Source organism: Ptychodera flava, chromosome 6, assembly GCF_041260155.1.
Source record: "Ptychodera flava strain L36383 chromosome 6, AS_Pfla_20210202, whole genome shotgun sequence".
NCBI classification, from domain to species: domain Eukaryota; kingdom Metazoa; phylum Hemichordata; class Enteropneusta; family Ptychoderidae; genus Ptychodera; species Ptychodera flava.
This window is the reverse complement of record NC_091933.1, coordinates 1,055,336-1,082,308: the sequence shown is the minus strand read 5'-3', so window position 1 is coordinate 1,082,308 and position 26,973 is coordinate 1,055,336. Positions and strand designations below refer to the sequence as shown.

Sequence of the window (26,973 nt, the reverse complement as noted above, 5' to 3'; positions counted from 1 at the left end):
AAGTTTCATTGAGGAAAGTTTGTGCAAAAGTTTAAGTCTTTCACTTTCGAGGAGCATACTACCTTAAAGTTGGGAAAGCTTGGTTTGTTACAATTGTACAAAATTAATAATGTTTATGTTTCTAACAACAATAATAGCATTATTCACTTTTCTAAAGCATCTTGACAGTATCAAGGAGAAATAAAAGGTTGTGTTTAAAGGTGTAAAGGGATAACCGTAGACAGTATATCAGTGTTTGAATGAAGATAATGTTGGTTTTGTACATGTGAAAGACATACCATCTCTGGCTTTAACAATATTGTCTAGGTGTAAGCAGAGAATAGATTACCAGCATTATATTACCATGCCCTGTCCGTCGCATTTTGATTGGTCAAGCTGAACCATGTGACTGACCACAAATACACAGTAATGGTTTGTTTACATGCCCGTAAATATGAATAATAAGATTAACAACTCAAAGTATCGTAACTTTACAGCTCAAACGTAAATCATAATCAATCACAGAATAAAATGGAGCACTTGTAGGTAAAGTTGAGATACTTTTTTCTGAAAACATCTCCGGATTTGCCAATTTTTTACAGCGCGTGTGACAGTACGTCGCGTACTGCTCAGTTTCTGGGGCCCAGTTGTCGTTCTCTCCTGAAATTTTCGGAAATTTTGATGGTTTTTTTGGTTCGCCGATAATACAATGGAAATAACAGACTCCGTTTTGACCGTTAACGTTTATTTATGGGCGTGGGCTCGAGGAAAGCCAAATAAACAGGCTCGGCAAGCCTTGCCCATTAATTTTTGGCTTTCCTCTCACCCTTGCCAACAAAGAAACGTTAATGGTCAGCGCGTCACCCGTTATTTCTATAATAGGACAAACAGACAGAAGGGAGGAACAGGAAATGAAAGTCTTCCCTCACCTCTTCATCTTCTTCAACACCTTCTGCAGCCCTTTCAGCACGACGTCTACGTCGACTTGGTCTTGCCTCATCTTCATCACTTTCATCTAATGTTAGAAATCAAAGAATTTGTTTTGAATTCATCACTGCATAAAGTTGCATTCAGTGAGATTATTTCAATATTGTTCCAGTTGACTGTCACTACTCAAATCATGAAAGAGTACAGAAAACATGTCATCATGATGTCATGGTAACCCTTCTTGATTCCATATTGGAATAACTAATGTCCAGGATGTAAGAGTTGCTATTCAACGCAAGCAATAAACCATTAAGATTAAACAGAGGGTGTTGTCAGAACTCTGCTCAAAGGTTGCCAGAGACCCCTACATACCCCTGGTATGTTGGCAGTTGAAGTTAAAACATGTTTGTTAACAATCACTATTGTAAAATTTAAATGTTGCAGCTATGTTGACATGAAGCATCTAGATATCTTGCATAAAATACACTGTTTGTAAACAAGAAAATCGCACACATGCAGTTCCAACGATCCCCTTCCTTTAAACCTGTGATGATCATATTTTAATGACACTAATCTACCGTATACATCCTGATAAATGAACTTTTTTCCATATGACAAAAATTATTACTTCCAGAATTTCATCAAAACAACATTAACCCTTATCTTGCGTTGTTCATATCACAAGTCAAGTTGGTAAAAACCAGTAAGGCATAACAGGTCCTTTATGTTGCATTTCAACAAAGATTTGATCATTTGAAGGCCCTGAATACCTAGATACTGCACATATGATTTTTACTGACAATGCCTACTATAGTATACAATGCCATGTAGGTGACTTGGCTAAATACCACTTTTTACTGACTTGGCAGATGGGAGGTGATATAGTCTGGCAGGGAAAAAGGTTAAATACCTTTTACTGAACTGCTATTATGTTGTGAATAGAATCTAGCACACACCAAACATGATCACAAGTTCATGTTCATTAAATACCTCAAAAACTATAATCTCCATAAAGACCATCAGAAAAACTTTTGAAACAGACAATTGAAAACATATGACAGTATGTGATAAGTTAAATTTGGATAAACTGCTGCATTCCATCTGCCAGTAAGTTTTGTTTTAATATTCATATACAGTAAACTAGCACAAACTCTATTTCGTTTTGCCTAAATATATGCACAAGCAAAAATACATAAATCACTGCAACTGGGACTCACTCCAAATTTTTGCCAGACATAATTGTATATACAGTGAAGTCTATCTTAACTGAACCTTTTTCCCAGTCCCATTCCAATAGAACTCTATATTAAAGGACCTCTATAAACCAAACATCTCTCAAAACCAAACAATTTTCTCAGTCCCTGAACTATTCAGTTTATACAGCTTTTACTGTATATCGATCAACACTCTTATAAAACTTACCATACAACAAGCCTCTTCGCATGCGTCCAGTTGCCAGACTTTCTTCACGATCTCTCTTTCTAAGTTTTCTTTCAACCTCTGCTCTGACATCAGGAGCCAAGTCATCATAGGATTCATCATCTAATTCACCCTCTTCATAAACATCTAAGGCTGGTATTGGACGATAATCTCTGCAGTAAGAAATTAGGACATTTTACAGCATTTATAAATTGAAAGATGAACTTCACTGGGGCTTAACATCAATATTAAGAACAGTTTTAATGAATTAGATTGTTTTGCATCGTGTAGGCATTTCTCATTAAAGCATTATCAAAGCCAGACAACTTGGAACAAGTACTGGCTGCCTGTAGTATACTAGTTGCATAAACTGTGCTGGAAGTGACAGGGAGACAACTGATGAGTTATCTGTGTTTGCTGTATAGAGACTTGCGATGGGATGTCCTTTTGGTACAAATTCTAATATGTGACTCTAAAATTGTTGGAAGATTGCATGAAACAGAGAAAAAGGGGTGGTTTCAAGGCATGACACTTAGAATCCAGCATTTCATGAACATTTCCATTTTTCAGCGGATTTGCCCTGCAGATGTAATTATTTGATTTTTTTCATAGCGTTAACAAGAAGGAAGGAATATAACACAACACTACACCTTATTTTTATTATTACTGATCATTATTTAAAGTGTAGATGTCCATGAGTGTAATACATCTTTTCATGAAAGTTGAATAAAATAAATAAACAAATAACAAGAACACAAGAAGATGAGCACTGTATCATATCATATGCTCACTACCTTTATTGCATTTGTACTCCCTGGCTCAAATTAAAAGAGTGCCAGTTCAAACCTTTAGCCTTCAGACCTTATAATGGGCCATCATAATGCAAACTTTTCCAATAACAGCATTTTAGATTTATTTTGCTTTCATATGATCAATGCATAATTGGATGGACCAAATCTTAAGGTAAATACATCTTAAGCACTAAACCATGGCCTCTTGTTGTTCAGAGACAGGCTAATAATATGTAAATGTCGCGTTTTACATCACAAGGTACCATGCAAATGATTCTTAGAGAAACAAGAGATACATACCGTTCAAGTCCATCTCCAAACAACTCCTCCCCATCTTCTTCCTCTTCCACTCTTTCATCTCCTATTAACTCAGACTCATCTTCAAATGGTGGAAGATCACTACGACCTGGGCTGGATGTGAAAAGGCCTCTTTCAGACCTACCCTCCCCTTGACTTGCAGGATCTGAGAATGGTTCTGATGAAGACATTTCCTAAACACCAAACAATGAACAATTACAGATACAAGTAATGCCAGATCAGAGTCTTCATTTACAAATGAATGAGCGTCACTGTCAGTGTTCAGGACATATATAAAATAAAATTAAAATAAAACACTAGCAGTATGAAGTCATGTTAGGGACTGCAGCACATCAAGAGTGTTGCTGTGAATACACAAGTAATGCTGTGTTGTGCAACACCAACCGATGTCGTAATAACTACTAAGAACGCCTATAGGTTGGCTCTCAGAGGTTCTGTAGCAATGATCTCTGACCCAAGAGCGATCAATACACCACAGCACTGCGTGAGTATTCACAGGTAATCAAACCATTTCAGCAATCTATTACCAGTGACAGCAAAATAAAGTCATGATCAGAGATTGCTACACATTCAGAATGGTGAATTTGCCATTCTCTGTTAGACCAGTGATAGTTCCATTGGTAGCAACTTTAATGCATTTTCCTGGTTTTGTTGTTTGTTAATTCTATGTCATTTCTTCCTTTACTCCCCAAGCAATGTCAAAATGTCCTTGTGTTCAATTTATCATCTTGTGTGCATTAATATCCCATGTCATTGTCATTGATAAAGTTGAATTTTAGTCTAGACTAAAATTCATTTTTAAACAGTAACACTGCATAATGCAATGTGTTAACCAGGCTAATATTGTTAACCCTTTTCCTGCCAAGTCCATATTTCACCACCAGGTCAAGATGGTTAAATTAATGAAACACAACATATTCCATATGGTGTATTAGTCCTGTTTCAAAATGACCTACATTACACGTCCTACACACATGTACTGCATGCTCTGATTGGCTAATCCGCTTCTCTAAGGTCCACTTTCGGAGCAGTCATTGGAGGGGCCTCATGCGTTAGGTCTCATTATTATGTATTATTCAATTTACAGCGTCCTGATTGGTTAATGTGTAGGTCCGGTCCTCGAGTGTTCAACTGCCTCATTATGCAATGTCCCATGTACTTTTGGATGATGCCTGCACTTGGTCGCAGCTCGATCCCAGTATATGAAGAAAGGTACTCATGCGGAGTATTTGTCAAAATATCTAGTTAGATTGGACCTTGTTCGAGAGTTCCTTCACTATTCATGGCAATTTTAGGACCATGCAAATCAGTGAATACACTACAGTATAAACGGACATAATCTTATACCAGGTTGAATAATCTGTAGACAGTGTTTGTAGATTCTTGCAGGTTAGCTAAATGTCTGATAAATTTCTTGATCAAGTCAATTTTGCATTTCTCCAAGAGTTTGCGAGAAAGATATTTATACATGTCTGTCCAAAAATCGGTATATGTAGGTTACGACCGGTACGACTGACCCACAAGAATATATGACGGCTGGCACCAGCTGCAGTCAGTTCTCACACGGTCACAATTTTCGATCTTTGAAACATGTGAAACGGCTTATTGAATTATATAATGAACCCCATGTGTTTCCCATGAAGCTCTATTGTTTCCTCTTGTCATTCACAGGCCTCACTGTTGTCGGTGCGGCCAATGCCCCCGTCAAATCAAAATGAAAATGAAAAGCGTGAACTTTGTATGTAACCAACAATTGGAAAACAACGAGCCAACATGCCTGTAATGCATAAGGGACAGGGATAAGTAAAACCATGGAAATTTAACGCATGAAGGTTTGTCGGGCATTTTTCGTTGTAACTTTCGGCCGATCCGTGAACATCACGAATAATGTATTACTTCAGCGGTAGCCAGGAAGCATGTGGGACATTGCATAATGAGCCAGTGAACACTGGAAGACCAGACCTACACATTAACCAATCAGGGAGCTGTGAAGTGAATAATACATAGTAATGAGACCTAACGCATGAGGTCCCACCAATCAGCATAATGCAAATGGACCTTAAATTACCAGACGAACCAATCACTGATGTTGGTACATATGTCATGGACCTGATTTATGAAACAGGACTATTTTAACATAATACTGTACATTTGAAGGTTGCTGAAAACATAAATACTGTTAACTTGATTTTTTTGGACAAAAGATGCTATAACATACCAAACTGAGTGAGTGAAAATACGTCGGGTTTTGGCTCAAAACCGCTTTATACTGACTTGCCTGATGGGGAATTGATACTGTCTGGCAGGAAAAGGGTTAAACATGCTTTGAGTGAAGATGACAAAAATGCTTCACAGTTCCTCCCTCAAAACACAAAACAAAACAATATGAAACAAAAAATTGACTTAAATTTAATACAGCTGGTATTTAACCCTTTGAATGCCAACTAAAGTCAGTTTTGGTTGCCTTTAATATTAACATTTATAACCAGACAATCTTAAAGTAGATCTAAGCAATTTTTCTTCAGATTTTTTTCCAAAATTTTGATCAACAACTGTAGCCAATGATAATGATAGCAATGGTCCAAAATTATCATAGAAATACAAAAATAATTCAAAACTTGGTAAAATGTTTCATTAAAAATCTTAGGAGAAAAATCAATGATGGAAATGTGTAATGAAACGTACTAATTTACCAACTAGTAACCGATAAAATGTAAACAATTCTCAATATTGCCAACAAACCAGCTCAGGAGATTTTTTGTTTCATTGTTCACCCTAAAGATAGTAGTTTTATGATACCATGCCTTGCTACCCTCCGTGTTTTCACAAGAAGCTTGCAGCTGTCATTTCACACAGAGACACACTGCATTGTCTTGCATGTTGTACCATGGAGGTAGCTGCTACCTCCATGGTTGTACCAACCAACCATCCCCTTTTCGCGAGGCAAAAATACAATCACGAACAACGGCACTGTGGGGTGTAATGTTATCTCATCATGGCGATATTAGCAACGTTCAAGTACCAACACGTAAATATTGCTGTATGCTATGTATTGCTTCAAACATATGACAACGTTGGATTATGCATGTCAGACACGCCGCATGTGTGATCGAAGCCATTGTCCCATCACAACCATTTAAATCCCAATCTGCATGCATGCCGAAAAGGCGAGATGACTTGTTTTTCGGCAATTGTCAATGTGAAACTGGCAAAAGAACATTGCAAGTCAAACGTTGCGATAATAGTGCAGCAATACCATCCACACTTAATAACTTTAAGAAACATTCGAAGGGGAAAAGTCTTGAAATTTCACACTCACCGATCACGGGCTATTTCTCAATCTCGACTCTCTGTATGTTGTGAATGAAAAGTAACCCGTGATCGAAAAGCGCGGGAAGGAGGTCAAAGGTTGATACGTGACCATGGTAAGGTAACAACATTTTACAAACTTCATAATTTATCACTCACTATCTACTTTTCTATAAATAATATTTTATAAACGAAAATTGTGAAATTTAGTAGATGCTAACCCTTTTTTCATTTGGTGTATATTTCTTCGGGCATTTCCAGGACCGACAGACCTTGCGAATGTCACTTCCGTTAAGGAAATGACTGGAAACTGTTTCTGGATGAGACAGTGATTATATTTGACGACTGGGTTGATTGTACGTCATAGCAATCAGAAGTGTAACACACCGATATCGTGCACACAAATATCATATATTGGTAAGCATTTTTCTACTGTCTATCGTATCTATAAAAAGACAGCGATCTACAATTTATATTTTGCGAGATAAAATTTATACTGTACCAGTCCGAACCAAATATTAAACAACATTAACAACTTGTTTACGCATTATGTCAGCAACAGTTTATGTATTAATGATAATGTTGATATACACTCATTTCATCACACACACACAACACACACACACACACACACACACACACACACACAAAGCGCGCGCACGCACACACACTAGTGTGTTTCTATTTTATCTTGTGTATACACCTGTGTATATACACAGTACATAGAAAGATTTAAATATTATTCTGCCTGAATACATGGGTCTATAATGTGCCAAAGAGCAGGTGACAATTTGCCCAACGCAAAGCAAATTGTCTCTTGCCCACCTCTGGGCATAGTGGGGGATTTGGAAATCAGTCCTATGCAATTTGTAAAATGCCCCACCCCTTGGAGTAAGACAATCTGGAAAATCCCAACCTAAAACAATCCCCCCCCCCCATTTCCCTCACCCCGATGGGTAGGGCATTCATAAATTCTGCGCTTGTCCGTGAAAGTGACTAGAAGGATCAACATGAGGCAATTACTGCACCCCCTCAGGCATAGTTTCATGGCAAACACGGTTTAATGCCACACATTTGTACCATATTGCCTGAAGTGGGGTCCCTCGGGGTTTACATTGACTGCTGCACAACGCTATACTACATCTAGTTATATGCAGGGTATTCTCAAACAATTTACCATTATCGACCAGCATCAAACAAATTGTAAGGAAAGTCAAAATAGCAGTGCACACATGGATATTTTACATCTATTGTTAAGCATCTACTTTGAAGTCGGAGGGCTTCACCGGCCCAGGTAACTATGGATACTGGTATGTACAGTACATCGTTCACACAACCTGCTAACTCCCCAGATGTTCCTATTCAAATCAATGCACTGATTTGCACTCACATCGAGGCATGTAATAATGCAAATGAGAGATGAGCTGTCTTCTCAAATACATCTCAGAGATGTATAACACATCTGACAGAGAAACTATTCATTATTAAAACTGACGAGTCAAAATTCTATTTATTTATTTATTTATTTATATTTTATTTATGTATTAAATATTTACATCTTAATGAACAAAATTTATAAAATATCACATGACTCATTCAAGTCAATAGATTATAATCTACGTTGAGGAAAGGGTGGATACAAGATGCATCAATACCAGGCTGACATAATAGCTGACCAGTCAAAACTGTCAAGCAAGCATTTTGACATTGTCTCAAAATTTTTCCAATGCCAGGCTGACATAATAAAAGTTGAATGGTCAAAACTGTCAAGAGAGTGTTCTGCTTTGTCTCCAAATTTTTGTCAAAAAAAGCACAAACTCTACATATCAAACTTCTGACAAACAAGGGTATCACCAAACAAATTGTATGATAAAAAATGGTAAGCTTACAGTTGAATAATAAACTGCAAATATGTCATCATGGAAAAATTGAAAATTATATTTTGAAATACTGTTTAATTATTAAAAACTAGAATGGCTTCCATAAATAAGATAGCCAAGCAGGGTTTGTCTCATGCTTCATTATTTTACTTTCCAAGAAATATCTTGGCAATATAATTCCAGCTGAGGTGGGAATTATGTAATTATCTAGACTGTCAACAGTCATTTGCACCATTTCGTTGCTGCAGTGATACTAGATACAGCTGCACTTGTTCCATAATTGAAGCTATGAAAGGAGAAACAACTAGCACGATAGTATGGGTTTTGCCCGGTAGGAATCGGAAACGCTGTGTTTGGCCATATCAATGACTATCGGAAACGCTGTGTTTGGCCATATCAATGACTATCGGAGCTACTTCATAGAACATGGCTTTGCCACTCCCTGTAAGCACACTTACAAAGAATTTGTCTCTGAAAGTCTTCGCGATGCAAAAATCCAGTTTCTTGCAGGCTTCACTAATCAAGCTGCTTTGCTGTCCCTATGTTACCATGGTATTGTTTCCAACCAGCCATACCATGACTAGCTGACCTATGACCCTATTCACCTGTCGATCATTCTCTCTGTGTTAGGCTACTATAGAGTTTTATCTTTTATTGTCGGCAAGGGCACTGCAGCTGAGAACAGTCCCTTGTGCTCACAGTCATGCCTTCGCATTCCCAACTCACACCATTGGTGCTACACTTGCAAACCCCCACCCTCCACCTTATGTGTTAGAGAAAATACCAATAATAGAAAAGAAAAGGCACAAGAGACTGTCGACAGTCTTGTAATTTCCCAGCAACTTGCCATATGCTGTGGTGTTCACCTGAACAAGAATTTGTTTTATTGTCTGAAGACTGATCAGTTGTTGTTATAATTCAAATACCTCCCAAAAAAGACAAGACACAAAATGACACATATCATGTTTTACACTCTGCAATATTTTACTTTCTGTTTTCAAAACTTTCCCATAAACAAAGTGCTGGTTGAAAATGATTTATTCCAGTAATTGCATATCAGTTTACTCAGTGAAGGAGCTACCTGCTGAGCTTGACAGATTCCATATCATTCTTCAGACAATAAAAGAGACTTGTTCAGGTAAACACCACGTCATAAAGAAAACTGTTCAGCCAAGTCACTGAGTAATTACCTAATTTGGTGTACCAAATATATCCATCTCAGCTGTAACATTGGGAACTGATATCATTTCACATCTTCAATCTAGAATTCATTCTAGTTTATTCCTTTATCTTGTTGCTAATGGAAACAAAGGCATTACATTTGCTACAAACTTTACTCATTCCTGTAATATGTATGTAACTGCAAAATAAATAGACCATTGTTTGATCAGTGTCAGTAAGGTCTTTGTCTTGTAACATTCTTTGACCTATCTTTGACAAAGGTGGTTACACATGCATTAGTTTGATAATGTGCATCATTTCACTGCTGTGTGTTCTCATGCCACAGTGAAAATTTCTTTTTTTTTCTTTGCAATAACTTCCTTACTGTTTTTCTTTCAGATTTCCTGAGCCAAATTAAGTTTTGAAAATACAAACATCATAATTTTCTAGTATGTCATCAATTATGTGAGGTTTAATTGAACTCATCATGGCCGCAGAAGTATTTGTCAACAAAGTTATGATAGATTTAACAACATTTGAAGCCAATGCAAGTGACATTAGCAACTACTCTACTGTGACCACACTGTTTCCTTCAGACGATGTGACACCAGTGGAGGTGACAAACAAGACATTTCCATGTCTCTACATTTTGTACCGAGAGATAAACAATTCTGGGTTAGTATCAAATCTTAGTAGTTGACTTTTATGCACTGCTCAATAAAACTAGATGTATTCACATCTTACATTTAATCCTGACTACTCTCTTCATGCATGTTAGCATCATTTTTAGTTTTTAAGAAAGGGAAAAGGACCAAAGTCAATGATTTTAAAAAGCTAACTATGTGTTCTCTCACTAGTTATGGTTATTTTCTACAAAGATGTACTTTGGGATTATGTTGTTATTTTAGAGAAGTACAAATTTGGCCAATTTATATTCTGTATGCAAAGTAGAATTTGATGTGTGATAAGCCTGACCAGCATGATTCAGATTAGGTACTTTCACTTCCACTTACCATGCTATGCCTACTAAAGAACACAGTAGACCACAGTTGTCAAATGAATCACTGTCTCATGCCTGACCCTATTCTAAGTCTTGTAAATCTTTATGGTGATACAGATTTGATCATTTCAAAATAAACTACCAATTTTCTGTGCAAACACTTTTACAGAAATAAAGTATTATTTTGTATGAAAATACATGACAAAACCGTTACAGTAGCATAACATTGTTTTGAACATAGTCATACTACCACTCAAAGGCTGTCCAAAGATTGGTCATTTTTCCGGTATATATGAGTTGGGAAATGAAACATGCATGTGGGTCATAATACACGTATCAGCATCAGCCATTACCACCTGTTCAATGCCCTAAAATCCTGGCCAAGTTCAGCTTGTGTTAGTTTGTGTTGTTTTAAAGTTCATATTATATACTCCTGCCAGTGATATATAAACATGTAAATGCTTATTTTCAACCAAAGAAAAATAAGAATTTATTATACTCAGTGTTGCTTCTAATGTGCATTTTTTTTCCAATTTCAGGGTTCGTGTTTGGGATGTTGCCCTTCTTATTCCCAATGTGCTATATCTACTGTTTTTGCTGATAAATTTAAGGCCTGCGCTTGTGAAGTTACGTAACTCTGATAGTCCTATATTTATGACCTTCTATATTTTGGTAAGTATTGAATCCAACACAAGTGTGAGGAGGAGATTTTGACTCCCATACAACAGGCATTTTGACAAATGAATGCAAGCATTGATGTGATTAGGCAAAACATTCAGGAATGTAAACGAATTTAAAGAGGCACTCCCACTTGGTAACATTTTTAAAACACATTTTTTTAATGCCAACGGTTGATTTTGACGTGGCGACTGCGCGCGGATCACGAGATATCGATAAAAGCATGTCATTTCCCGAGCGTATTTTTCACATCCCGAAGTTTTACGATCGTTTCTGATTTTTACCCGAAATCCCCCGAAGGTTTGTTGTTGTGCTGATTGACGATATTCTAGGGAGTCTACAATAAGTTCGAACGACGCAATTAATTTACTTCCCACTGCAAAGGCTTTATATACAGCATTATGCCATTACCTCAGGTAAGTTTTGCAAAACTTCTCCTTAGTTGTTGTTGTTTTCATTATTCTAAATCAGTTGTACTATATTTTTAACCAATACCACATTAACATCAGTTTTTACGTGTCAAATATTAGCCGCCTCCGATGACTACATTTTGTCGTCTGCCAAACAGTACGCCGCGCGCGTGGTATGCGTCTATGCATACCACTCGGCGGCCGCTATGTATCAACCGCACATAACTGTGCTAGTCACCTATGCGAATTCTGGTGGAATCAACTTTGTTTTCCGTTTTTTCTCAGAGTCAGTAAGACTCGGCTTTCCCCCAGGGGGCATGACCGATCACCGACACGAGTGGTACTGTGGCATACAGCAGCGTAAGCGTAGACTCGTACTCCATAGCTTAGTTGACAATGGCCCCAGTGCCGAACGTTCGATGTTCGGAAGCTGAATTTAGTTGGGCCACCGGAATTCAAACTTTTACTTTTTTGAGGACATGTTTTTATCGATATCTCGTGATCCGCGCGCAGTCGCCACGTCAAATATCGACCGTTAGCATTGAAAAAATGTGCTTTAAAAATATTACCAAGTGGGAGTGCCACTTTAAAGTTATTACGTTGCAATGATTTTAAAAAACCTGTTCAAAGACCAAGTCCCACTGTGCAAGCACAGGGCCACTGCATTTATTTCCTAATTATGGGATAATTGTGGAAATCAAACAGGAAATTTAAGGAATTAAGGATCCTGTGATTGGCTGTTACTACCACTGACAACCTCAGTATTCACAGGGAAAATTTTTGTCTAATTAACACTACAGTGATGTGTTATCATGGTTGATAAGTGTACATCTAAGTAGTTTTATAACACCAGCCTTAGCTTATCTCCCTAGACAGTCGTCATGAAAAAATGATAACACTTCTGGTTTCAACATCTCAAAGGACACTTATTATTAGTGTTGGCCAGAACTACATGTATTTCATTACTAGCATATTGTTTGCATGAATCAAATGGAAAATAACACATCCTGTGATCTGCTATTGTTAAGTTGAAAACCTCTGTTTTCATGGAGAAAGTTCATTCATGGTATTTTTTGTCTGATTTTCATTCAAAAATAAAAATTTTTTAGTTTGTAAGGAAAGGTAGCTTGATATTCATCAAAATCAAATTACAGAGGTACATAGCATGATCAACTATTGAAAAGTCATTTATTCTGCAGTGGCCCATTCATGTACGTACAGACACACATATACATGTTTAGGAGTATTGTTTGTTCAGTTACTGACAAAACACACAAAGTTTTAAAAACTCTTTTAATGATTCCAATTGTTACTGGCAGTTGTTCCTACGATAAAGATGCATGCAAATTGTCTTGAGTCAATGGCAAGGCCATGTTTAACCTCATTGCTTCATATGGACCAACCAGAGAAGAGGTGCACCTTCTGTCAAAGTACATTGATTGAAAAAAACCTAAAAGTTTATACAAATGGTCAAGCTTAGTGTTGCAGAGTCAGGAAGTTGTTTCGATTGAGCATGCACCTCCAAATGAGGAATATAATGTACCTAACTATTCAAAACTCATTATTGAAACAAGTACCTTAAAGTCATAACATTAACATGTCCAGTGAGATATTATAAATTTAAGGTACTATCAATTGTATTTTATTTGTAGTTACATGTAGTTATTTATAGGTAATATTGTTATTCTGTGATTTTTATTTTGTTTACGCTTTGTCAAAATGACATGGCTTGGTACAAATGTCAGACAAGATTCAAAAGACAGTAATGGTATTGAAACAGTGTTTCGATGTGAAGTTCATATTAGTTTTTCAGGGTGACTTTACAGTGTTTTGGCTCTTTCAACTATTGTCTGCCTTTTTATTCAATTACTAAAGATATAAACCCCTCTGCTATGGCCCTAGATTTGAACAATTCAAATGCTGTAACATATCATTACATTATACCCATGGGGATCATCACCTTATGTCTCTGTAAACTCTATCATTGCTCAGGTATTCCTTGTAGCCTGTATTGGGATTGCTAGATGTGTTGTTTCCATGACAATCAGTGCTGCTAGCTCAGCTGGATCAGTCATTGACAAGGTAAGCCCTAACTTTTCTTTTGCTCAAGTTACCATGGTGATTCCTTCAGCAAGTGCCTTTATGTATCATCCTAACCAGCAGTGTTGGAACCAGGAATTTTAAACAGGGGACACTCTGTCCCCCTACCATTTATTTTCAGGGATAATTTGCACATTTTGGGGACAACATACGTTGTCCATTGTTAATCAAATTTGTATTAAATTAACAAATTAACTTCACAAAACAAAATTCAATCCGACGGGAACCTCGAATTTCGGGCAAGTACTTATAGCAGCTAGTATACCGTATCTGCGGCCAATCACAGAGCTCACTAAACTACAAACAAGTTATAATATCAAGTGTAGTGTTTAATTACATGTAATTACAGCTCCAAAGTACAAAAATATACTCAAAATAATCATCCAAAACTTAAGTCATCGCCATTATCAGGTATTACTTGCAGACTACACTCAACACAGTTGACTAGTGAGTGCGCCCAAGGTGACCCGCAGTGTGCAAGAATGCTGGACAACGGGTTCGATTTTAGGGACATTGTCGCAAAGGCATGTTCTGGCTGCAATGCTGAACCAATCTCTGTCAAGTTCATCTGTCATTATCAGGTCAAGTTCATCCGTCACTGTCAGGTCAAGTTGGATAGGAACCAAGGAAGTCTCATACGTTGCAATTTAACAAATGTTTTAAACATTTATGAACCATGAATGCTGTAAACATGTTTTACTGACTTGACTCATTTACTTGCTAAGAATGTGAAAATACATGAAACCACGGTCCCTCTATCACTATCTATGATAGTGGGAACGTGATGTAACTTTTGACTCATACTAAATTTGTGACAAGCCTAGCAGGAAAAGTTTTATTAACACTTTTGTTCTTCTATTATACACAGATCCTGTGGCTTGTGCTAAAGTTTTTCGTCCTTACCACTGAGTTGAGTGTTCTGATATTTGGCCTGGCCTTTGGACACCTAGACAGTAAAGCAAGCATCAAAAGAGTAATGACAGTAACTACACTGATTGCTTTAATGTACTCTGTAACACAGGTAACTTATTACAGTTAGTTGCAATTCACACAGGATGACAGGTTCTACAATCACTTGAGATAATTACATGTGTATCATTGACTTTGACAACAAGCAAAGAATTAAACTTCCATGAGTGACAGAGATGATGACAAGAGTGGAATGCCAGTTTTGCAGAGAAATAAAAGAATGGTTCCAAAATATTGCATATTACAACTTGTAAATAGAAATATGTGAACAAACAAACAGTAAATCATAGCATTAGAACAAGAGTCATTGCTACATTCACAGTAAGCATAATCCATCCAGTATTAACGGTTTATTATTTTTGTTTCACTTGTACTGGCTGTTATTTTAGTGAAGACAAAGTTGTAACTGAAATTTCCCGCTTCTATAGATTTGTTTGGATGTTCATCTACTATAGATGCAGGACAGTGCTTTGCCCATGTAGTCAAAGAATGTACGTCTAAGTGGTTTGTGTGTTGCCATTGGCATAATTTGAGAAAATCATTGCTTTGGTTGCAATCCACTGCTTTAGTCTTATTTGAGTAATGGAATCATGGTTATTATCCATGGTTCTTGTCATGATTTGAATAAAGTGCTTTTCTTCATTGTTCTTTTTGAACCCACTATGGTCCCATGGTTGGTATTTTTACAACAACTGTGGTCACACCTGCTTTCATAGCTAATGCTATGATCGAAACCTACCAATATTAATTACTTTTACCATCGTTTATGGTGTTTAAACTGACTAATCATTGTTATTGTTGAACCCATGGCTACATATTTGCAAGTTATAGGATAACTTACAGTGAAATTTTCTTTCTTTTTTCAGGGATTTCTTGAAATAGCACATCCCGATCACAGACTTCAAGATCCGGACAAAGATTTTGATTTGTACGGCCATGGAGGAATGCTTTTCTGGTTTGTTAGTTCTGCTTTCTTCTTTGTGGTAAGTTAACTGACATGTGAATAACTGTAATCAATCAATCAAACTAGATAGTTCCAATGGACTAAGTCACTTTTCTAAATAGACCTTGCTATATTGGTTTTTTATTTGGAAAAATGTTTTATTTTTTCACCCTCATGAATGGGACAATTTTTGAGGCAATTATTCATGCTTTTGGTAAAAAAAAATATCTCCTTATTGGTTTGAAATTTGGTATGAGGTTGCTTTGGGTGACCTAAGTCAGGTTCGTTTAAAATGTAGTGAAATTTGCATATATTTTTGTGGAGCAATTTTTCCTATTTTTGGTCAAAAACTTAGTATTTAGGTCCCTTTGATTGTTCAGTACTCCTTGTATGATTGCATTCCTATGCAGGTTTGTTGAAATTATGATAAAACTTGCATACTTGTATTTTGGGATAGTTTTGCCGGTTTTGGCCTGGACAGTTGAGCTATGGTAAAATGCTAATACTCAGTCAAAGTGCGCCAGCAGTCACAGCCGGCACTTGTACATGCTGATGATCACAGATTGGACTTTCCAATCCATATGTAACATATTCATCAGTATATCCTTAATAAAAACCAACCACACTTATTATCTTAATATCACATTTGAGCTATATCTGCTGCTAGGTTGCTTGTTAATCATTTAATATTTGATTTTTGTATTTCAGGTTTACAGCTGTATTTTTATCTTGCCATTTACAAAATTGAAGGAAAAAATTCTTTTACCATGTAAGTAGTAAATACTTCACATCACATGATCATATCACAAGAAGTTTTCTTTTAAAGTTTTGAAATCCACAAAAATTAATACTATGATTCAGTGAAAATTAGTGTTTCTAACAGAATGAGTGGGATATACCCTGTACTTTGATGTCCTTTCAACTTTCAGATAATCGCCGCTCTTTTTGAAATTCTCAAAGTTTTTGCATTACAGTAAATGCTACTAAATCATCTCAGTGTTTATCCCAAATTGTTTCCTCTGATTGAATCAGTGTTGTTTTTAATTGTTTATAAGGAATACCAGATGTAAGCTGTATTTACAGGCCGATTGTTTTCTTTGCACTGTTTTGGACATTTACACATTTGCTTCAAGAATTTTCTGTAAAATTTCTGTGTTCGTTAATAACAATATGAGAATTTGAATTTCAAAACTGGTAGAACATTGCTGGTGAAATACATGACAAGGACAGAACTAGGTTTGGCTCAGATTATTTTTATAGCAATAAGGAACCATTCTTGTTTTTATTTACAGCAAAGAAATCATTTTATGTGTATGTTTTTGTCTTGGCTGTGCTGAACTTACACCAAGCAACAGGAGCTATGTTAGTTTACATGAACGAGAAGGCGGGTCTTTGGTAAGCACTTTTAATTTAGTTTTATTTGGCTTTGTCTTTGAGTTCCAATGGGACTCACAGGTGACTGGCTTCTATGCAAAAGCATCCCTCAATATTCATAGAAACAGCAAAATAAATCACAATAAATGAACAGGAATAATTGACAAATATACCAAAAGAACATGAACAGAAATAAACTAAAAATATCGAAATTTGATTTAAACAGCTTATTAATAAAGAAAGAAACGTGATGCTAAAACTTAAACAAGTCAACAATTAATGTAGTGGCATTTCCTCATCCAGGTACATGTGTCAGTGGATACAAATTGTCATTAAAAGTTCACATACTATTTGAAAAGTCTGGACTTACAAAATGTTACCCAAGAATGTGTTTTGTTTGTAAATAGAATAACATTACCTAAGTAAAAACTTATGTTGAAGAATTACCGTTGGAAACTCAGTTTTACAGCAAGGCATCTTCATAAAAGTATTATCAGGAGATTTGAACTCAACAAATAGGGTGGCATTCAAACCATGTACACTTACAGAGACATTTTGCAAAGAAAACAGTCATTTGATTTCCTTGCATAACTACTGTACTGAGAGCAAGATCAGATTAATCAATGTCTGTCAAATATGAAATAAGTCTATGCATGACAAAATGATAATAAGAAATCAGAACAAAATGGCTGTTATAGTTACCATATTGGAGTGTACCTGACTTAATTTTAAAATCATTTTCGGTGCAATTGCCAAAAGTCAACTCACAAATACATCTTGTACATGTAAAGCAAAGGCAGTGTGAAAATGTGACCAAAATATGTGTTATGTAATCATGAGAAGTAGCTATACTCCTGCCTTAAAAAACAGATAAAGTTCTATCTGTCAATACTTGTTATAATTTTATTCTTACAATGAATGTATTATATTTATTTTAACAGTATTGTAGATGTTACAACCTATCTATATTTCACCTGCTTTGCACCTCTGATTTATTGGACTTTCCTTAGAGATTTCTTCAAGTAAGTAGATGTACGGTATAATGTCAGTAAATGTTTAAACAAATGGAATTTGTTGTTCATGTGACACTGTGTTGTTATTGTGTTCTAATATTCTTCTTTTTTATTTGTTATGACAAGTTGTAATGTAATGTATACATTCATCACGTTATACTGTGTAAACTTTTGAAATTAATGATGAGTATTGTAATAATAAATTCAAATCCAACGACAGTGGAACAGATAGTAAGATTGCATTGGAGAAAACAATTGACATTTGACCTGTATTTGACCTTGCAAACATACATATACACTGTAAAAATAAATATATATATATGTGTGTGTGTGTGTGTTGTGTGTCTGTGTCTGTGGATAACTCTTAATAGATTTGCAATTTTGTTCGTTTTCAGAGTCCCAGCTACAACTATTTTATTTTCCTACAAGGCACAGTTAGATGATGGTGATAATGAAGTAGACATGCCCCACTCATACAGCACGTCATCTAAAGATCTAAGCTTTGCATATGACTGCACTGAATTTGATGGCCAAAGCAGTTCTCTTGTCATCAATAGTACTGATGAACCAAGCACATAAGATCTTCAGTAACCTGCTTGGTTTATCTTTGTGACCAAATGTTTGCTGAATGAATTCAAACTACACACACCATAATGACGTTATATCAAGGGTGATTCCAATAAAGTCTATCAGTACATTTTGTACGACAATTGTTGTCGCTTTCTTTCATCTCACAAACTGCCCTGTATCGTGAAGTGTCTGTATCTGTATGTGTCTGTGCATGTGTGTCTGTGTCAATGTATATACCTGTTTATTACATACAACATTTACAATATATTCGACAGTTTTAAGTTTATTACAGAATATATTGGGATAGAATCCTGCAAAGAGCTACATGGCTGCCCCACTCATTGACCTATTCAGAGTTTCTCATAGCTTAGCTATATGCATAGGCCCAGTTGTATTCTCACTCAGAAATGTATATGTATGTTTGTCTAGTTTCCCTGCCTTTGTATTGTATCCCTTTCCACAGATGAACATACCATGTGATGGAAAGTTCGATTAATCTAACCTTTATTGTGTGGGCTTATCAGTGATAATCTTTTGTTTTTAAATCCATACCATAAAAGGGATAAAGTGGAATGTTGGTGTTAAAACACACTTTTTGAAACTATGTAGTTTTTATTCATCGTCCAGTAGTATGTGGGTGTATTTTGCTTGTTGTCTTTCTATGTGTATGTTTTTATTTTCACCTCATACCAAGACTGTGTTTTTATTTACCACATACCCAAACTGTGTTTTTACTCACCGACAGCACAGAATTGATCATAATTAGGGGCAGTGTTTAATGTTGATACTAGAATGGTAACATCAAAACACTATTGATAGGTAATTGGCTAATCAACACACTGACACATTCAGAATTGTGGCTAATTCCCTTCTTCCAGCATAAATGAATACAAGATGATACACCAGGCATATAGTTGTACAAGATGCAGTGATAAAGGGTTTTTGTTTATTATCAAACTTAAAAAGAATTCACATGTAGGAAATTATTTCGGGACTTGTATTTCTTTCATGACTGTGCAGTATAACGAGATGCAAGTTTGTGGTTCACTGGTAACTCTTGATAAATTCCAAACAGCTGTCCTTAATAGCGCTGATCGCAAATGACGTCACTGTTCTCTCTCATTAATATGCATAAATAAACATTTGTCCGCATTTTCCGCATAAACGACGAAAATAAAACCTGCGAGCGTTAGTATGGCTATTTAGCGTCACACTTATTCGTATGAATTGATGACTGAGACTACAAGCTGCAACAACAGCCGCATACAACGACAAAATTTGTCCGAATTTCAGCATATTTGTCCGAAAGTCGCACGCGTGCAGCTATATTTAGTAACAAACCCGAAATCGCGATCAACGCTATTGTTCTTGTTGGCATTGACTATGTACATGGTGCTCGTCCTTTGTTTTCAATTCAATATTGTCACCAGCTAATCAAGTTGTTAACAGATAAAGCTGAATAGACAACCTACCCTCTTAAGAACTGTTACCACATAAATATGGAGTATACAGTCGGGAACAAATTTACTCTGAAAATATTAATATTTTAACAGTGAAAAGAATTTACTAAAGCTATATTGTACTTATTTTGACAAGTACAATAATAATTTTGTTTTTAATCTAGACAGAACTTTATGTAAATATTGTTCTTCAACTTAACTTGAACGATTCTTTCAGAATCATGTAAAAGCTTATCAGATAATAAAATTTGCAATCCTTGGAATATTTTATATATTTTATATTATAAGTGATGTTATTGCGGTAATGTAGTACAGTTGACAATGTTAAATCTTATTTTCATTATCAGTTCCACTACCACACATCAGATGCAGAAATGTTGCTTTTCAAAGTATTCAATTGTCTATACAATAATGACAATACAGACAATTTGATCACAGGATTGCTTATAGTGGGTTAGATTTTAATTGACTTGCCTGTATTGTGTGTTTGTTATACAGCACATCTTAGTATTCTTACTGTAATTCGAGTCATCTCTGACCCATCATCTCATCATATTTTCAATCAACTGAAAGAGACTAGCATGATGGTACTGTGAATTGTACTTTTATTCTGTCAAAGTTTTATGGAGGTCTTGTACCATGACAAAGATTTGATGTGTATGTTATTCAGAATATTTCACACTCATGCTTATGTGGCTGATACATACAATGAATAAAGTAATATCAAAACCAATGCTCTTTGTTTGATCGCTATGATGAAATGTAGAATATGGTGATGAAATCCTTTGATTCTTTCTCTAAATCTTGCTTCAAAATCTACTTGTGTTTTATTGGAAGAGTTGTCTGGTATAGATTGATGCATTGCCTAGATTCTTCTAATACAAAATGATAGAAACAACTGTAAATCAAAATAAATGCCCTAATCTGGAACAACAAATTCCTTTTATTGGAAAATCATAACTTTGAGTTACTTGCATGTTCCATTTTGCACAAAATGTGAAAATACTGTAAATTTCTAAAGGTCTTCAAAAATGCCTAGTGAGTAAAGTGATGAGAATCAATGACATCCCCTGTCAACTGCATACCCATATGACCTGATGATATTAACTCAGCACTGAGGTCTGCACTAAAGAAGCTGAAATGTCAAGGGTTTAGAATACAGCCCTAATTGACACATGCCGGAAAATCAAAATAATGTGATAGTACATTATCAGATCTGTCACCCAGATGAATATTATGAGGTTATTATGAAAATACCGCAAAGGATGCACGAGGACATTGGCGCAGCATATCGCTCGACGCGAAGCGGAGGGCGATGTACGGCGCCTATGTCCGAGTGCATCCTTTGCGGTATTTTCGTAATAACCTTATTATTATACATCTTATATTCGTGACTTGGACATCAAATTGTCAGAGTAATGACCGTTTTCGTGCAATGTCAACAATTTTTCTTCCGATTTATAGCACAAGTGTTGTGTGCTATCACGGACGCGCTCTGCAAGTTCTGGATTGTGTGTGAATGTGCACTACACACATACGTACAGAGCGTGCGCGAGACATGTTCTGGCACTTATCCAATGAGTCTCTTGAAACCATTCACAGTGAACGTGCAGATACAGCCGCAGGGGATGGGCCGCATTGAAACCGAACGTGTTACGGAACGGGGCGTTCCGTACGGCTTTTTAAGCGCACGCAAAATTATATTGTTCTCGATGGTAGATGTATAATAATGACTGTTACAACATGTCCATGTGTGCAAAAATATATTTTTTGTGCACTGACTATCACAATCTATTATCAGAACTTTTCACAAAAGTGGGCACATTTCAGTACGCTTGTTGACTTTTCCATGGCAAGAGAGAGAATCATCCAATATCTCCTGATATCGGATGAATCTTACTTACAGTAAGATACTGGGTGATTCTCTGTATTGCCATGGAAAAGTCAACTAAAAGGTTGCAGCCCACTTTTGTGAAAAGTTTTGATGATAAGCTGTGTGAACTCATTGCTACCAATTCTGTAGTTTCCTTTTCTTGCTGCAAGCACAGTCAAATTTTGCTAAGCAGATCACAAATTTTACATTATAGTTACCAACCTTATACAGTATAAAATAAACTTTGCTAAGCAGATCACAAATTTTACATTCTAGTTACCAACCTTATACAGTATAAAATAAATTGTTTTGTGTAAAAAATTATTTAAAATGTTCATTGCACTTTTAGTCCAGTTGAAGTCATATTACTATGCAGCAAGTAACAGTATTGTAGCTTACACTTAGACTTGGTTCAAGTCGGTGAATTTTTAAAAAATAAAATCATTTATAATAGTTTCTCTTGTGTCTGTCCTATTTCGTACAAACCTATTCGGAATTTGGTCCCCCAGGCAATGTTTTCCCAGTGATTGGATGCGTTACCTTCGAGTCTGCGCAGTATAGTGAGTTAGTTTCTGCCGGATTCACCAACTTGGACTTCTTGCAAAGTACAGGCGGCAACACGGACTGTGTACACAGTGACGTCAAGCAAATACAAAATGATTGACAGCTCAAGCCATTATTCTGGCCAAAAAGGAGAACGCATGAACTTAGTGTTAGTGGCCTCTAATAGGGCCATTTGATTTTCGCACGGAACAAGCCACTTGACTTCTTCTTTCCATCCTTGTATAACCGGCGACGATTATCACATTTTGGAACATAGGCCCCACAGGCGTTTTCGGTAATACAACAAAGGTCGTGCTGATGTTTGTGGGAGTGATCGCACTTATGAATAATATATTAGTAAATAAAAACGTCATTCATGAATAATTTATTGCAACGCAAACCCTGCAAGAAAGCCAAGTCTGTGATTCCGGCTGAAACTCCCCTGTATAGCGTTCATCCAACTCATAGCGTCCACTCCACTCACGCGCGCGTTTCACATGAAAGCAAAATACATATCATTGCGTTAACTCCACTCAAACATTAACAAATCACAAACTTGAACCAAGTCTAGCTTACACTGAACATTCCAAGGAAAATTTATTCACATGTCACATTATGACATATTACTACAATTGAATTTATCTCTTTGAAATTTGATTCATTTAGTTCCATGCTCCATAATGTATTTGTTTAAGTAACATGAGTTGTATAGGTCATATTGTGGCCGCTGCGGGTCAGCAGCATATTGTAATGCATATAACTATTACAGTATAGCAAATTACAATGTATTTTCTGTGTTGAGCAATAATAAACAACATAAACATTGCAGAAATCTTTCTATTTATTATTTATTCTGAATGTTGTCAATCAAAAATTGCAACCAGATGAAATTGTAATATTGATTTCTTCCATGCTCTGTACGTGACATTGTACTCTACCAGAAGTAATAATATCAATACACGTGTTGTAGAAATGGCTTTGTAACTTCTAACTTTAAATTGAAGTCGTACTGAACATTCCAATGAAAGTTTATACAAATCATGTCAAATTATGGTCGTGTGAAGATAAGAATGGACAGTGAAATTGATCCAAATGTTATCACACTTGTGTAATTGGTTTGTAAAGTTGTTCCAAAACTTGCTGCAGTATCAGTACTTGTAATTAACTTGAGGCAAACAACAGACGGATGATAGTGTTGTTTCACAGCAGGCTTCAGCTGTAATTGCTGAAGTAAAGCAATAAAATCTGTCGCCGGTAGGAACTGATTAGTGTCTATGTGTGGGATAAATGTTTCCTACAAGTGTACACACACTTGTATTTCAGTAGTGGCCATGGCCGAGTATATGTTCAGTAGCTTTCCCTCTCCTCGTTTTTCGCCAAGCCCTGTCCCCCAGGACAATCAATATATGTTCAAAGTCGAGTTCTCGTACTATTCCCAAACACGGATAGTGCCCGTCTTCATTTCTGAGGATGACTTTCACAGCATGTCTTACACTGATGACTTGCAAATGCCGGTCACTGCTGATATCTGTCGAAATGACTTTTCGAGAACTTTCTTACGTACTGCTTCTGGCGTATGTACACCTCTTTTCCCGCGGATCATGATTTTTTTTGCACAAAGAACTTCATACAGTGCGAAGACAACAAGAGTCTAATGACAACTAGACACTGACTTGGCTGTGACACTCAGGGCGGTGGTAAGGAATGTAATATGATTCTGCGTATGTGAAGTGCACCGCAAAGTGTACTCCCATGGTGTGTGTTTATTAGGGGTCCATAAAAGCTCTCTGATTTTCACCGCAATTATAACAAGTCAGTGCAACTTCTAAGGCAAGTTTTGAAACAACTTTACAAACCAATTACACAAGTGTGATAACATTTAGATCAATTTCACTGTCCATTCTTATCTTCACACAACAGTAAGACAAACAATTGCTATTTCATTATTCTTAAGTCATGTAAGTACTTCTTCAAAGATTACATTAAATATAATCTCCAAAATATAGCTACTACAATACCATGGAATACAAAGGCATTAATATTTGTTAGACTACAAATCTTGATCATTTTACAAAGGACACTTCATAATAAGTTAAAAGTGGGCCAGAGTATAAAGTTCGTTCAGAAAATGGCCTCACTGTGGAAACTACAAGGGAAAATGTTGTGTACAGTTTACCATGGCAACATTGGCAGTTTATTTTGAGCTAAGTATTAACAGACAACCACATAAAAGTTGAGATTCAAAAATAATATTTTGCCAACATAGACTCTACCTTTTGGTTTACATATAAAAGATACTATAATGAACTGTATGTGAGTGTTGTATCAAACAGAATTCATGAACTTTTCATACAAGTCAAACAGGAACATTTTTGGCTTTCATATTGAATGGAACATGAATCACATCATTCTGCTTCATAAGCTGCTATAATCAAACACTATTTAGCAACGAGCCAATAGACTTGCAATATTTCAACCTTTTACAAACAATCCAAATCCACATCAAAATTGTACGTGCACACATTCATACAGATTAGACTCTATGACCTCGTATTGGTATCGTCTAAGCCATAGAAACAAATGGCAATTGAATCTAATTTCTGATGTTTCCATAATTTAACTTAGAACAGTACTATACAGGAAAGGAATTGTCTTAAATCATCATTTACCTACCAAATAACATGAAACATTAATTTTGTAATGATTTCCTTTCTTTCAGGTGTCAATGGTGATCTCTTTATGATTGATATTATAAACTCGCGGACTGCATGACATTTTACATCAAGTGTGTCATTCTCAAACATGTCTGTGAACTAATTTTCGATGAAAACTCAAACTGTGTACTAGTCTTGTTTAAATAAATAAATAAATAGTTTTGCAGATGATTACTGATTGTTCATATGCCCTAATTTTACTGCATTTATACACCCATATACATGTACATAACTTTATTACAATTGGAAAGAATAAATGGATATGCATTGTAGCAAAGGGGTTAATATCTGTCACCCATCTTCCCATGAAAACTAAGAATTATCTCCAATATCAAACTAATGGCATCAGGAGTTTGGACGAAGTTGAAAATGTCCAAAGAGTTTATAGAACACCAAAAACATCACACATGTGTTACTGTGTGTTTACATGTATTGTGTTACTGATGCCAAACAAGTTATGTGTGAGATTATGTTTTCCATTGTTGATAAGGGAAGTGAACACAGAGGGAATACCGGTAATATGCAGTTTCATCAGAAACCAAACATTGTGTAGTTGGGCTCAACCATCCCTTGAAGAGTAATTTTTTTTATTGTTTCTTTAAGCATCAGTGAAGGAATTGGCGTTACCCAGGTCTGGAGCTTTGCTAGTTTTTGTGATAGGTAGATAGATGATGCAAAGAACAACATAAAATATGTTCATTTTGAAGTGTTTTACTCTTGCAATGCATTACAATAGACGAATCAAAATTACAAACATCATGTGTCTCTTTAAGTTTCAATTGCAATGCCAACTCACAAACTGTGTCTATAATTTCAATTTCAATGCTAACTCAAGTTACCCTTTCAGCATTTTTAACAAACTATAAAATATTTCTTTCTACCATCTTTCTGTTATATTCTTGATGTCTCCACCCAAATATGTAGATTGGCTGTATGAGGTCTTTGCAATAGGTCAAACCCGGAATTCAAATGGACGACAGCACAAACCAACGAGCGCAAACACACATAAACGTAAATGTATTTCCATATAAATACACATGTGGGTTTGTTTGTACCTCCATCATGTGATGTCTTGGACTTACTGAGTCTGTAGAACGCATCGCGTCCTTTTTATTCCGGAGTAGAACCATTGGTCCACTTTGTAGTGGGGGAACACTTTACATGAAGCTAACTGCACTAGTAGTCTTTACGTTACTTAGCTTTGAACAGCTATAAGAATATAGAACTATATAATCAATCAAATTGACACGATTCATGGCATATGTAAGTCAAAGAGTAAACTATACACTACACGAGGTCACCTCACCAAGGAGTGACCTTGATTACAATTGAACTTAAACTTGCTCCAAGTCTGTCAGCACATAAATATCAAAACAGAAGAAATTGAATGAATAAACTTCAGCAGACTGTTGCACTAAGTGGTAGGCTGTACATAGTTTTGAGATGGTTCAACATATGTACTTATTGACTATTGTCATGTTTCTCTTCATTTTTTCTTTGGTTTACTCTTAATGTTAATGGTGGTGTTCTGACCAGCCATAA

At 36.1% G+C, this 26,973-nt stretch overlaps 2 protein-coding genes across 2 annotated transcripts in view; one reads left to right on the top strand and one right to left on the bottom strand.

Annotated features, from left to right (window-relative positions):
• LOC139134545 (DNA replication licensing factor mcm2-like) overlaps window positions 1-6,838 on the bottom strand; it is a 38,779-nt gene extending 31,941 nt beyond the window's left edge. Inside the window, exons 1-4 of the mRNA XM_070701425.1 lie at window positions 6,754-6,838; window positions 3,417-3,607; window positions 2,329-2,498; window positions 909-994 (exon numbers count right to left, since the gene is read on the bottom strand). Coding sequence (XP_070557526.1) covers window positions 909-994; window positions 2,329-2,498; window positions 3,417-3,604 — 444 coding nt within the window. The 5' untranslated portion in view covers window positions 3,605-3,607; window positions 6,754-6,838. The remainder of the gene's footprint in view (window positions 1-908; window positions 995-2,328; window positions 2,499-3,416; window positions 3,608-6,753) is intronic.
• A 171-nt stretch (window positions 6,839-7,009) lies between these two features.
• LOC139134549 (transmembrane protein adipocyte-associated 1 homolog) lies at window positions 7,010-21,034 on the top strand. The gene is made up of 10 exons (XM_070701428.1): window positions 7,010-7,160; window positions 10,184-10,459; window positions 11,324-11,456; window positions 13,865-13,954; window positions 14,841-14,993; window positions 15,808-15,924; window positions 16,593-16,653; window positions 17,177-17,279; window positions 18,200-18,280; window positions 18,667-21,034. Exons 2-10 carry the CDS (start codon window positions 10,272-10,274, stop codon window positions 18,848-18,850), a joined length of 1,110 nt encoding a protein of 369 aa, XP_070557529.1. The 5' UTR covers window positions 7,010-7,160; window positions 10,184-10,271; the 3' UTR covers window positions 18,851-21,034.
• The last annotated feature ends 5,939 nt before the right edge of the window (window positions 21,035-26,973 follow it).

Coding starts and splice junctions, on each gene's coding strand:
- LOC139134549 (XM_070701428.1), top strand. CDS start 10,272: ATGGCCGCAGAAGTATTTGTCAACAAAGTTATGATAGATTTAACAACA. Junction 11,457..13,864: donor TTATGACCTTCTATATTTTG/GTAAGTATTGAA, acceptor ATCATTGCTCAG/GTATTCCTTGTAGCCTGTAT. Junction 15,925..16,592: donor GTTCTGCTTTCTTCTTTGTG/GTAAGTTAACTG, acceptor TTTGTATTTCAG/GTTTACAGCTGTATTTTTAT.